Here is a 13,950-nt window from a genome sequence, read left to right as displayed (position 1 = left end):
GGCCACACAGAGCAGTAGCACAATGTAATGAACACAGCCAGGGACCAGGGCAGGCAGAGGGCAGTTCCTAGACAGCTTCTGCCACTTTCTAGAGGGTCCTCAAGCTGGTAAGTCATCCTCTGGGTTCTCCAGGTGACCACCTGAGCAGACCAGGCTTTTCCGGTCCTGCCCTTGAGACAGAAGTCCTTTTGGGTCACTAGCTGCCCATCTGGCAGAGTGCGGGTGGCAGGCCCCGAGGACAAGTGGAAAGGAGAGCGATGCCCAAAAGAACGTCCCCTAACCTGAAAGAGAAACGGAAACAGTGCAGCCCAAGGCCCTCAGCCCCGAGGGGCAGCCCTTCCCGCAGCACACAGATAAATTCACCAAATTCTCACCAACTGCGGAAGGCAGAAAGCCCGCCCGGACATTTCCAAGGAACCCGGAGAGGTGCTGATGACGCAGGTGGGGACCATCACCGCCGCCCCACCCTGTTCTCCCTGCCCCCTCCTCAGCCACATCTGGATGTCTTATCACCACACCTGGTGGCTTCTCTCCTTTGCCATGCAGGGACACTGGGTATAACAGACTTTTACTAGGGTCTGGGGGAATAGTGGGAGGGGTGACTAGGGTTGTCGGGTGAAATACAGGATTCCCAGTCAAATGTGAATTTCAGATAAACAAATACACTTTTAGTATAAGCATGTCCCAAATATTGTCTGGGACATCTTATACTGAAAAAAAAATTGTTGTTTATCTAAAATTCAAAGGTGACTGGGCATCTGTATTGATACCTCCTACGTCTGGCAACTCCAGGTACAGCACTGGACAGCAGCCACATCGTGGGGCATCCCTGCACCATCACTGGCCACCCCTCATCACAAGGATGGAGGACACCCCTGCCACATGGCTGGGTATCCCCTCCAAATTCCAGGCCTCCTCCCACTGCCTTTCTTTTCTTCTCTGAGTCTCAGCGACCTCCCCAAACAAACACAGCAAGACAAAACCTTCTGTGTCTTCTGCCGAACCGGAATTCAGAACGCAGTAACCTCGGGGAGGCATCAGCTCCCTTTCTCTCCCTGCAGACACTGGCCTGGGTGCCCTGAGGAGGGGGGCCTGGCCTTGTCCTGATAATCAAGACCCACTAATACACTTTCCTAAACAGAAGAGCAGCCCGTCCTGAGATGAATTTGCTTCCCTCCGTTACCATCCCCACTTCAGCCCCAGTCACACAGAGATGCACAAATTCAGAATCAGCTGCTGTCATTGTTTCCTGAATAGTGGTTTTTGTCTTGCCCCATTAGAAGTCAAGGAATGGAGTTCAGCTAGAAGCAGAGGCCAGGAAATAGCAGATGGTGTCTCAGACTAGGGGACTGTGCCCATGCTAAACAGGAAACAAGAAGAATACAGACGGACTCAGGAGGTTCAAGGAGATGGAGTGGGACTTCCTTTGTGCCAGGGCTTCTCACATCCCCAGGCTGCGGATGGGCCCCTAAAGGCCCTGGGCTAGTCCAGGGAGAGCAAGGCCACACAGGGTTCCAGACTTTGCACCAGCAAGAGCTCTTTCATTACCTTACTCTATAACCCATGTAATATGAAACACTTTTGTCTGAAGAACAGATGACATTTTAAAATAATTTATTTCACCATCTTTATTTTTTATTTTTTAATAAATTTATTTATGTATTTATTTATTTTTGGCTGCGTTGGGTCTTCGTTGCTGCGCGCGGGCTTTCTCTAGTTGCAGCGAGCAGGGGCTGCTCTTCATTGCAGTGCACAGGCTTCTCATTGCAGTGGTTTCTCTTGTGGAGCACGGGCTCTAGGCACGCAGCCTCAGTAGTTATGGCGTGCAGGCTCAGTAGTTGTGGTTCGCGAGCTCTAGAGTGCAGGCTCAGCTGTTGTAGCTCGCGGGTTCTAGAGTGCAAGCTCAGTAGGTGTGGCACATGGGCTTAGTTGCTCCGTGGCATGTGGGATCTTCCCGGACCAGGGCTCAAACCCGTGTCCCCTGCATTGGCAGGCGGATTCTTAACCACTGAGCCACCAGGGAAGTCCCTCAGCATCTTTATACTCAAAGATACACATATGCAAATCAGAGCTTCTGATCAGCATGTTATAATTATTTTTCCCTTGCTGTTTCCAAAGTGCTTCAATTCCAACCAAAAACAGAGAAACTGAATATTTTTACATGGGTCAAAGACTGTGAAGACTCTAAGGTTTTACCCTATTTGCAAGCAAGCTCACCTGGTTCATTCTAAGTAACGAGTCAGCCTGCCGTGGTTCACGGATGGGGGCAGAAGACACAAGCCTCCTGGGTCAGAGGCAAAGGACTTTGGTACCCCAGCAATGGCAGCAGCCAGTGCGTTAGCAGTTTATAGTGGGATTTCCCCCGGGCCCTAGTTCCCCCGGGGGGATGTGAAGAGGGCCAGGGGTCATCTGCACACACGGTGGGGTGCATTGCAGGAGAGGAACCCTGAGCCTAGAGAACCAGAATCTGTACAGTGGAGGCAAGCCTGCCGCCCCCAGAGGGAGCCCATTCTGCACCCCTCTGGACAGGCCACCACCCCGTGGGGAGATGCTCTGTCTTCCAAAGCTGTTGGCTCTGTAAACATCTTTGTGAAAAGATAGCTCAGAGCCAAGGGGGCTAGTCCTATGCTTACAAGACGTTCAGAAACACGAGAGACCATGGAAAACTGCTTCCTAATACATGGTAGATACAGTCTTATCTCAAGGAAATATATAAATGTGCAAATATTTTAAAAATACAGGCCAGGGACTTCCCTGGTGGTGCAGTGGTTAAGAATCCGCCTGCCAATGCAAGGGACACGGGTTCGAGCCCTGGTCTGGGAAGATCCCACATGCCACAGAGCAACTAAGCCCACGAGCCACAACTACTGAAGCCCACGCACCTAGAGCCCGTGCTCCACAACAAAAGAAGCCACCACAATGAGAAGCCCGCGCACTGCAACGAAGAGTAGCCCCCGCTCGCCGCAACTAGAGAAAGCTTACGCGCAGCAACGAAGACCCAATGCAGCCACAAATAAATAAGTAAGTAAGTAAGTAATTTTAAAAAAATACAGGCCAGGACTTCCCTGGCAGTCCAGCGGTTAAGACTCCAGGCTTCCAATGCAGTGGGTGCAGGTTCGATCCTGGTCAGGGAACTAAGATCCCACCTGCAGCTTGGCAAAAAAAACAAAAAAAACAGGCCGTCTTTGCTCCTCATGGATTGTTACTAATACCATCCAACGTTAGCTGGACATGCCTCAAGCATATGATCCAGTCCAAGAACAGAGACAGAGTTCCTGAAACTCGAAGCCCTTCTATAGCGAGGAACCTCCCAGTTGCAAGAAGTAGAAAAGTAAGCTCAGATGTGCTTGGAGAATTAAGGAAGCTGATTAGTTGACATATTTGAAAAGTCCAGAGGTAGGCTTTTCTTAGGAGCTCTGCAAGGTCAGCCCAAATGAGATTTTCCCATCCCTCCTCACTGCCTTCTCCAGTGTCTGCTGCATTTTAAGGGCCGCACCCTCCCACCCCTGCCCGTCCCCCACCTGTGATCCCCTGTGGCTGCCAGCCACTTCCGGGTACATGTACTCCGTTTATGTCCAGCAACAGCGAGCATCTCTCCAGTTAGACTCCAAAGGAGAGGGAGGGGTTGCCATTCCAGAAGTCCCCAGCAAGTAGCTCCTCGAGCTTTAATGAGCAAACTTGCTCTTGTGCCCATCCCTGAGTCCGTCACTATGGCCAGAGGATGGAACTGGCTGGTTGGCTTGGGCAATCCCAGCTCTCAGGATCTAGGGATGGAACAGGGTTCCCTGAAGCCGTGTGAGGGAGAAGTGGATGCCTAAACAGTATTCCACGTGCATTGCCAAGAGGAGGGGGAATGTTTTTTGTTTTTTACTTTAAGTATAGTTGATTTACAATATTATGTTAGTTTCAGGTGTACAGCAAAGTGATTCAGTTATACGTATATATGTATATATCTATATTCTTTTTTTTCAATTCTTTTTCATTATAGCTTATTACAAGATATTGGGGAATGTCTTCTACAGCAGCTGTTCATCAAAGCACGCTCTCAGAAATCAAAAGCCGTGGATCAGGGTCCTGGGGTACACAGCATCCTCCTACCTGGTTGCTGTGCACTGGCTGGCCATTTGGGAGCAGCAGGTGCGGTAACCTCAGGTGTGTTGCACTCACATGGCTCAGGATAGGATTGGAGTCCAACTCCCCTCCGATGGTGTATTAGTTTTTTGTTTGTTTGTTTTTTGTTTTGGGGGGTTTTAACTTATTTATTTATATTTATTTTTGGCTGCGTTGTGTCTTCGTTGCTGCATACAGGCTTTCTCTAGTTGCGGCGAGCAGGGGCTACTCTTCGTTGCAGTGCACAGGCTGCACGTTGCGGTGGCTTCTCTTGTTGTGGAGCACGGGCTCCAGCATGCGGGCTTCAGTAGTTGCGGCACGCGGGCTCAGTAGTTGTGGCGCATGGGCCTAGTCGCTCCGCGGCATGTGGGATCTTCCCGGACCAGGGCTCGAACCCTCATCCCCTGCATTGGCAGGTGGATTCTTAACCACTGTGCCACCAGGGAAGCCCCGGTGTATTCGTTTTCTAATGCTGCTGTACCAAACCACCACAACGTAGTGGCCCAGAACAACACAAATGCATTATGTCATAGTTTCGGAGGGCAGAAGTCCAAACAGGTCTTCCTGGGCTAAAACCAAGGTGTCCTTTGTGGAGGCTCTAGGGGAAAATCCATTCTCTTGCCTTTTCTTGCTTCTAGAGGCTGCCTGCACTCCTGGGCTCTAGCCCCCTCCGCTGTGCAAAGCCAGCTATGGCCAGGAGAGTCTTTTTCCCATCATATCACCCCAACACTCTCTTTTGCCTCCCTCTTCCACTTTTAAGGACCTTTATGATCGCATTGAGACCAGGTGCGTAATCCAGACCAGCTGACTGGCAACCTTAATTCCCCTTGGCCGTGAAAGGTAACACAGTCACAAGTTCCAGAGGTTAGTACGTGGACATCTTTGAGGGGCTGTTATCCTCCAAAAGGATAAAGCTTTCTGTTTACCTATTTAAACACATCATCTTCTTTCTAGCCTTTGTAATCTCCACCTCTGGAGAAGCAAACTGCTCCCTTCTTAAATGTAATGTGTTCTTCTGTCATGACTGGAGAAGCAAACTGCTCCCTTCTTAAATGTAATGTGTTCTTCTATCGTGACTGGAGAAGCAAACTGCTCCCTTCTTAAATGTAATGTGTTCTTCTATCGTGACGTACGTATGAATCCTAATTTCATTGCTTTCATGATGGAGCGATTTGGGGAAAAAAATTGGCTTTAATAGCAAACAAATTGGGTACAACTGATGACAGTCTCGTCTGGTTATCTGTATGTTCAGTTCCCGTTTACTATTTTTATTTATTTTCTCCAATCCATCTCAGGTTTTTTACAAAATTCAGTGTTGATTCAGTGTTTGCAGTTGTGTAGCGCGCCTCCCGTCATTCTTTCATCTTTGAAAACTCCACAATTCAGCAAGTACATTTTTGCAGCGTCAAAACCTCAGCCGCCTGTAACAGTTTCAAATGGTACGCGGTGTTCTGACAGGGAGCGTTTCACCTGAGCATGTGGGCGTGTCCACTCTTTCTCTTATTGTGACTCAACGGAGTGTATACTAAAGAAAAACTTGTAGGCAGGTGCAAACAAGTCCCTTAAGTATAACAAAACATATGTTTTGCTTAACAAATGTACCTTTCTGTAACGTTGTAATGGACGGGAATGAGCTCTGATGAGTCATGCCTCCTGGAAGCAGCCGTTCTGTGATACACACCATCTGTGAAAAGAGCATGTGCAGAGTCTGCTTGGTCAACTGTGTGGGAGTCCCAAGACCACCCTCAGGCTCAGTGATTCGCTGGAAGGACTCACAGGACTCAAGAGCTCATGGTCTATTCCAGATCAAAGTCATCAAGGGCAAAATGCACATGGGGCGCCGTCCAGGAAAATCCAGGCCCAAGCTTCTAGGAGACCCTTCCCACTGGAGTCATACAGGGACACACTGAGTTCTCCCAGAAATGATGTGTGACAACAGGTGCACGGTATTGCCAACCAGAGAAGCTCACCTGAGCCTTGGTATCCAGGGTTTTTGCTGGAATCCAATCACATGGCAGTTATAGCATCTGCATGATTGATCTTAGCTACGCAGACTCAGGGCCCAAGAGGTTAAGCGGACCCAGCGTGGCCCAGGGTCTCAGACGCAAAAACACTTTGGTGAAGCAGGACATTTCAAGGGCTCAGTGGTATCTTCTGGGAGCCAGCCAAGGGCCAGTCCTGCTGAAGACAGGCCTTTCTTTGGAATGTGCAGGGTTTGGACAGCCCTGGTCTGCTGCGTTGCCCCTTGACTGCCCACCAGGAGATAGTGTTACGTGACCATAATTTTTTTGTCTTTTTTCAGCTTTATTGGGGTATAATTGGCAAATAAAATTATAAGATATTTAAAGCACACACCATGATAATTTGATATATGTATACATGATGAAAAGATTCCCACCATCTAGTTAATTGACGCATCCATCTCCTTGCCCGTTGCCTTTTGTGTGAGAACATTTAAGTTCTCTCCTCTTCGAAAATTTCAACTATACAATATAGCGTTATTAACAAGAGTCACCATGTTACGCAGTAGCTTCTCAGACTTTTTCATCTTATAGCTGCATCTTTTACCAAACTCTCCCTATCTGCCCCCCAGCCCCTGCTAGAAACCACTTTTCTGCATTACATATGTAATATTCAAAGAATATAGAAATATATAAAATAAAAAGGGGCTTCTCCCCCTATACACCTCGAGCCCCTCAAATCCCCTTCTTGAAATAACCAAAGTTATATCTTGGAATATATCCTTCCAAGAACCTTTTCTAAGCATATATAAACATTTTATATATATATATATACATACATACACAGACACATACACACACACACACACACACACACACACACACATAGTTTTAGGATTTCTTTTTTTAATGGAGTCCTACTGCATGTCTTCAGCTAACTTTTTACTTATATCTTTCTTATGGCCACCTATAGCTCTATCTCATTCTTTTTAAAGGTTGTATTTCATACTGTTGATAAAACAATTTATTTATGTTCTCTCACTGCTGAGCGTTTTGGTTACTTCCCATTTTTTGTTGTTTTTTTTTTAATTTTTATTTATTTTATTTATTTATTTTTGGCTGCGTTGGGTCTTCGTTGCTGCACGTGAGCTTTCCCTAGTTGCGGCGAGCAGGGGCTACTCTTCGTTGCGGTGCGCGGGCTTCTCATTGCGGTGGCTTCTCTTGTTGTGAAAAATGGGCTCTAGGCGTGCAGGCTTCAGTAGTTGTGGAACATAGGCTCAGTAGTTGCGGCTTGCGGGCTGTAGAGCGCAGGCTCAGTAGTTGTGGCGCACAGGCTTAGTTGCTCCGCGGCATGTGGGATCTTCCTGGACCAGGGCTCGAAACCGTGTCCCCTGCATTGGCAGGCGGATTCTTAACCGCTGCGCCACCAGGGAAGCCTGGTTACTTCCCATTTTTGCCATCACAAATGATGCTGTAACAGATATCTCTGCACACACTCTTTTTCTGTCATGTGATACTTTTTTTTTTACCCCTAAGGTGAACTTTTTTCTTCCCCCTAAGCTGAGCTTTTGAGAACGCATTCACCAAAAATTAAAATGTAATTAAACATGATATCTAAGAGTCCACAATCAGATAATAAGAGAGAGAATCCATAAACATTGAGGACGCAGGAGGTGAAGGAGATGGTCAGTCTGGGATACGCCCAGATACAAGTGCGAGGCTCCCAGGCGGCTGCCTTCCTGCTTGAGGCCAGAGGACCTGGGCTCCGACAGGCGCTGCAAGCCCCACGGCCCAGGACGAGTCACTTAGCCTACCTGAGCCGCATTCCCCTGATCTCTAAAACAAGGTCAGTCATCACACCTACCTCCTGGGGTCGTCATGAAGATGAAACAGAACGAGGCAATGTACAGGCACACGCAAAACAAGGCAGTGTACGGACACATCTTGTTGCCCCATCCTGGAACCACCTTCCCAAGCACATATGGAGAGATTGTGAAATGCTAAGGCACCAGCTGTCGCCTGGGGGAGGTTTCTCTCCTGACTTAAGATGAAGCCACGATCTGAAACGTGAAGATTCAGATTCTCCCATTAATGCTTCTTCCAGAAATAGGCAGCCGCGCGTGATGAGAGGTGGGTGGGAGCTCTACGTTGCCCTCCCACACTTTCAGTGCCAGGTGACTCTTACAAGGAAAGCAAGCGTTTATAGAAGAATCCTGCCACCATGGAAACGCTTCGCACACAATGTTATTTCTAACATCCCTTACGTTCAGTAAGGGACCTCTGTGTCTGACGACGGTGATGCCTGAAAGCCTTTACCGTGGCCACTGCTGGATCCAGGCAGATGCACTGCGTTGCTCCAGGGGTGCCATTCATGGTATCTCGAGGGAGTGGCACTGCCTACAGTCATGCAGAGCAGCAACCTGACTCTGCATAGTGGCTCCCTATGGGGGTGTTGCAGAACCTTGCCCTGGCCTGTGCACTCTCGACTAGGGTGCTTCCGGGGTTGTCTGCCACCCGCGAGGATGCACACTGACGTCCAGCCTACACAGACACACCTGCCACACTGCCTGTACCAAAGTATCTTAATTTTTTCATAGTTTATTGAAGTATAGTTGATTTACAATATTGTGTTAATTTCTGCTGTACGGTAAAGTGGTTCACGTACACATATGTATACATTCTTGTTCATATTCTTTTTCATTATGGTTTACCACAGGATACTGAATACTGTTCCCTGTGCTCTACAGTAGGACCTGTTGTTTATCCAGCCTGTATATACTAGTTTGCCTCTGCTAATCCCACACTCCCAGTCCATCCTCCCCCACCCGCCCTCCCCCTTGGCAACCACAAGTCTGTTCTCTGTGTCTCTGAGTCTGTTTCTATTTCGTAGATAAGTTCATTTGTGTCATATTTTAGATTCCTCATATAAGGGATATCACATGGTATTTGTCTTTCTCTTTCTGACTTACTTCACTTAGTATGATAATCTCTAGATCCATCCATTTTGCTGCAAATGGCGTTATTTCATTCTTTTTTGTGGCTGAGTAATATTCCATTGCATATATGTACCACATCTTCTTTATCCATTCATCTGTCGATGGACATTTAGATTGTTTCCATGTCCCGGCTATTGTGAATAGTACTGCTATGAATATAGGGGTTCACGTCTCTTTATGAATTAGAGTTTTGTCTGGATATATGCCCAGGAGTGGGATTGCAGGATCATATATGCTAAAGTATTTTCAGGTAACTCCAGAAAATGTAAAAACCTGAACAATATAACCAGCAATGTGATCACTATTTTCTTTTTTTTCTTTTTTTTTTTTTGTCATGGTGCGCAACCTGTGGGATCTCAGTTCCCCGACCAGGGATCAAACCTGGGCCCTCGGCAGTGAAAGCGCGGAGTCCTAACCACTGGCTCTCCAGGGAACTCCCTCTATTTTTAATAAAATCCTTAGTATGTCCAGCTGTCATTCTATCATCATTTTAATATCTGAAAAATGTCCTTCAAATGCAGAAAAAATATCGTCGACCCAGAAGATCCCCGCTGTGCCCGGTTAACGCTCACTGGCCAGATGGTCGCGGTGTCTCCGGAAGAAGTGGAATTTGCCAAGCAAGCCATGTTTTCAAGGTTGGTATCTGCTTTAAGATTGGTTTGCCCAGAAACATACAGTGTAAGAAGCAGAGGTCGGGGCTATGCCATTTGATGCCTCTGAGGTGATGACAGTAATGGTCTGAGCTGTCCTTTGGTGGCAACACTGCCGTCTGACGCTGAAAGTCTTGGTCGCCTGAGGGGGCAGCAGAGGCCACGCATGTGACCTTGCAGTGGGCTGTCCGTGCCTTTGGAGAGCGCCCCATGCTGGGGTTGCAGGCACTGTTCCCTGCCTACTTCCAGCCTTTCACAACGGCCCTGCCTTGGAATGGAGAAAAAGGGGGCTTTGTAGTCCAGTCAATACAGCAGACATTTGCAAATGTCCACTCTAAGCAGAGCTCGGCACCAGAAGTGACAGCAGTGTTCCTTCATGTGGGCCCCTCACCCCTTTTATAGCCGAACCACTTAGGATGCAGCTTTCGAGCTGCCCCCCACCACCTGCTTCCCGAATTGGATGCCCTGGAGGTTACACTCAATCAAAATTTTAAAACGACATCCCGGGAAATCGGCATGCGTGCTGCTAGGGTCAAAATGAGTGACAGAGGAACCCCGGGAAGCGGCGGAGGAGATCAGCATTTGCAAAAAGTGAGAAGGGTGGTCCTGCGGGGGTGCTGGAGTCTGTCTCCATGGGTGAGGAGAGGGTCTGTGCAGGGGGAGGCCTGAGGTGGAAGGTCACAGCTGGAGTGAGGAGGGGCGGGTATCCACATGGGGTGTGGGCTGGCAGATTGGTACTTGTCTAAGTTAGTGGGAGAGTAACATGAAAGCAGGTGGTAAATTAGACAAGCCATCCGCCTCCCTATGGAGATGGGATGATTGTACATACAGGGGAATCATGAAATAAGTAAACATACAGCAAGTCCCCGACATACGAACGAGTTCCCTTCCGAGAGTGCGATCCTAAGTCCAATTTGTTTGTTAAGTCCGACACGGTTAGCCCAGGTGCCCAACTAATACAATTGGCTCCACAGTACTGTACTGTAATAGGTTTATAATACTTTTCACACAAATAATACATAAAAAAACAGACACACAAAAGAATAAAGAAAACATTTTTACACTTACAGTACAGTGCCTTGAAAAGTACAGTAGTCCAGTACAGCAGCTGGCATCCAGGGGCTGGCATCGAGGGAACAGGCAAGAAGGGTTACGGACTGGAGGAGGGAGAGGAGGGGGGAGGTGGCAGAGCTGAAGGATCTCCAGCAACAGGAGACGGAGGGCGAGCTGCCATTTCACTCACACCCGACGCTGACGGCACAGGGTCTGGTTCCCTGCTGGATTCAATTGTTCACATCTTTGAAAGTTCACAACTTGAAGGTTCGTATGTAGGGGACTTAGTGTAGTAATAAGTAAACACAGAGAGAGGAAGCCTGGTTTCTCACCGCCATGGAAGAGAGTTAGCAACACGCACAGGAGGACACTAGATCAGCCTGGAATTGGATCCATCCACACGGACTTGTGGTTTTCAATATACAGACAGAGAGATAAATGGAGATGCGTGTGTCTGTGTGCCTGTGCGCGTCTCAGCTGTCACTCTTTAGTTCTAATTTCTCCTCTTCCACGTTATGATGGGCAGTGAGATGAAGTCAAAGCCGCAGGAGACATTTGCGTTCATTAAGTTCGTTTCCTATTTTCCACATTACCGCAGGTAACAGTGTTGCCAGAATTTCCACTACTGGATAATGTGGGTCCCTTTACCACACGCATCCAACCACCTTGTCTTTACCTTCTTTAAACGCCCATGGTCAGTCTCCTACGGTCCTTCCAGCATCCTACTGCCTGGACCCCAAGCCAGGGCCTCACGGACTAAACTTTGCTGTACCTACGTTCCCCTTGCAGGGGCCAAAATTTGTTCCGGTTATAAATACTAAACTAGTTGGCTTAAAATAACAACAATCATGTTATCATCTCAGCTGCATGAGTGTTTGGAGCGTTGGGCCTCAGATCAGCAACTTACTTTCAAATGGTTTAGGAAAAAAAAAAAAAAGTTCTTTATACCGTACTTTCAACCTCTCTGTCAATTTGCAATGATTCCAAAAAAAAAATTTTTTTTTAAAGGCATCAACCTATCACTGCACTGGCATTGTTGCAAATGTTTTTCCCAGTTTACACTTGGTCTTTGAATTTTGTTTATAACATTTTTAGATGTAAATAAAACTTCTATTTTTATGAAGTTTTCAAAAAGTGAGCGCCAGACCCTGCCCACAAGGAGGATGCATGTTTTTAGGCCTACGCCTGAGGGAGAAGGAAGTCAGAAACAGAGGGCGGAATGTGAGGGCTGTTCCCTGTCTACGCTGGCTGGTTCTCAGGTTGATGCGACCGTTGTAGGCCTCTACAGGAATGGAAAGCTTCCCGTGAACACGTTTGTTTCCCGGACTTAAAATTCAGCATTTCACGTAGAGATGCTTAGAGCCTTTCATGATGCTCCCTGGTAACGATGGCCCCCGTCCCCTGGGCACGTCCTCTATGCAAGTGCTGTATGTGTCTCATCATTTGCTGCCCACACGGCCCTGTGAACTGACCACCATCCCTCTCGCCCCATGTGACTGGGAAGGAGACCGGGCAGGCTTAAGAGAACAAACGGCCCATGAGGCATCCCAGCAGCTGAACTGGAGTTTGAACAAAGTTGCCTGGCTCGAGACTTGAGCTGTCTGCCCCTCTGTGGTGACAACAGTTTCCTGCCCTCCTAAGGCTGCCCCAGACCTTGACCCTGGCTCCCTGGCTTCTGCCTCTAGCTGGTTTGAGCAGGTCTCAGCCTAAACACGGCCTGGCGTCTGGAGGGCCCTTTGACCTGACCAAGGATACATCTGGCACTGTGCTCGGGAGAGCCCACCCTCTGATGAGGACGGCTTTAATGTGACGTCTTTATTTCTGCAGACACCCAGTTATGAGGAAGTGGCCTCGTCAGTATGAATGGTTCTTTATGAAGATGAAGATAGAACATATCTGGCTTCAGAAATGGTATGGAGGAGTAGCTGACATTCCCAGGGAGGAATATTTCAAAGCAGCTCCAAGAAAGGCCTGATGGAGTGAGAAGAAGGTCCTTGATGTTTGCGTAAAATGAAAACCTTTCGAGCGATGCTGCCAGGCAGCAGTTGACTGCTGTCTCGTTGTGAAAGGGTTCATTGCAGCCCTGTCAGTCTTACAGCAGAGTGAGAGTGGGTCACCAGGGACCCCTGTGCTAGCTGGAGATTGGAGTGGCCATTTGCAAATGGCCAGATCACACAGGGACTTCACATAGAGAGTCTGTTTACATGTGTTCAGTCCAGACTCACCTGTGTGGGATCACTGTTGGTTGTCAAAGTGACATGTTGAGACAGTTGCTGTTCCATTCTTTAAGATAAAAAACAACAAGAACAACAAAAAAACCCTATGCCTGTATGTACAACGTGATTGCTTTGTATCGTGAGAGTATGTTCGTTGCTTGTTGTACCCAAAGCAGTGTCCTGGTTCTGAGCTCATTGCAACCACAGAAGAACTAAATACGCATCACACAGCTGGCGTCTTGTGTTTAGGGTGAGGGTGCAGGACTCTTTGTCTGTGGGTTACCGTCCTGCTGCAGAATGGCAAATGCATTATTGAGCCCCATTTGCTAGAATGTACTGGTCACTCGTGAAGCTTTTTTCCCACTGCAACATGACAAACCATGTGGGAACCCCCCGAGTTTGGTGCACAGCCCTATTCTAGGTGATCGGGCCATGGTGGTACATTAAGGGAGGGGCAGCTTCAGCAACAGGCTCCCCAGATCCCCTCTGCTAGTGCTGGGATAGAGGGTCCCCTTCTCTTAGGCATGGGGAGTGGTACTCAGTCTGTGGTAGAGAGGGAGGAGGGGGACAGGGAGAGGCTGGAAAGGAAGCAAAGGCAACGTATAAGAAAAGGAGGGAAAGAAGTAAGTAACTGGAGGTACACTCCCTACGCAGCCATGGGCCAGGCCCTTGACGGGGTCATCTCACTGAAGCCTTACAGCCAATGAGATGAATCATCACTGCCACTTACAGACAAGAACACTGAGGCTCAGAGAGGCTAAGTCAGCATCCCAGGGTCTGATTCCACCACTCACTGCACGCAATGGAGAGAGTGGTACCTAGACAATTTCCAATTCTAAGAACAAGACAAAAGAGTTACTGGTAGTCATTGAATCAGTAAAATCAGTAAAGCGATGACTAACCTGCCTGTAGATGGGCCACTGTTTTCTACCAAAAAAGAAAACAAGTCTCTGAAATTTGATTC

General features: G+C 48.0%; 1 protein-coding gene across 1 annotated transcript in view; it reads left to right on the top strand.

Moving 5' to 3' along the window:
* CREG2 (cellular repressor of E1A stimulated genes 2) overlaps positions 1–12,745 on the top strand; it is a gene marked incomplete at both ends in the record, with an annotated part of 36,344 nt that extends 23,599 nt beyond the window's left edge. The window contains 2 exons of the mRNA XM_082672854.1: positions 9,589–9,702; positions 12,598–12,745. Of these exons, the coding sequence (XP_082528980.1) occupies positions 9,589–9,702; positions 12,598–12,745 (262 nt within the window). The remainder of the gene's footprint in view (positions 1–9,588; positions 9,703–12,597) is intronic.
* Between the last annotated feature and the right edge of the window lie 1,205 nt (positions 12,746–13,950).

This window comes from Grampus griseus (assembly GCF_964374135.1).
Source record: "Grampus griseus genome assembly, chromosome: 15".
Classification (NCBI taxonomy): Eukaryota; Metazoa; Chordata; class Mammalia; order Artiodactyla; family Delphinidae; genus Grampus; species Grampus griseus.
The sequence above is the reverse complement of the archived record's forward strand: the minus strand, read 5'-3'. Positions and strand labels throughout refer to the sequence as shown.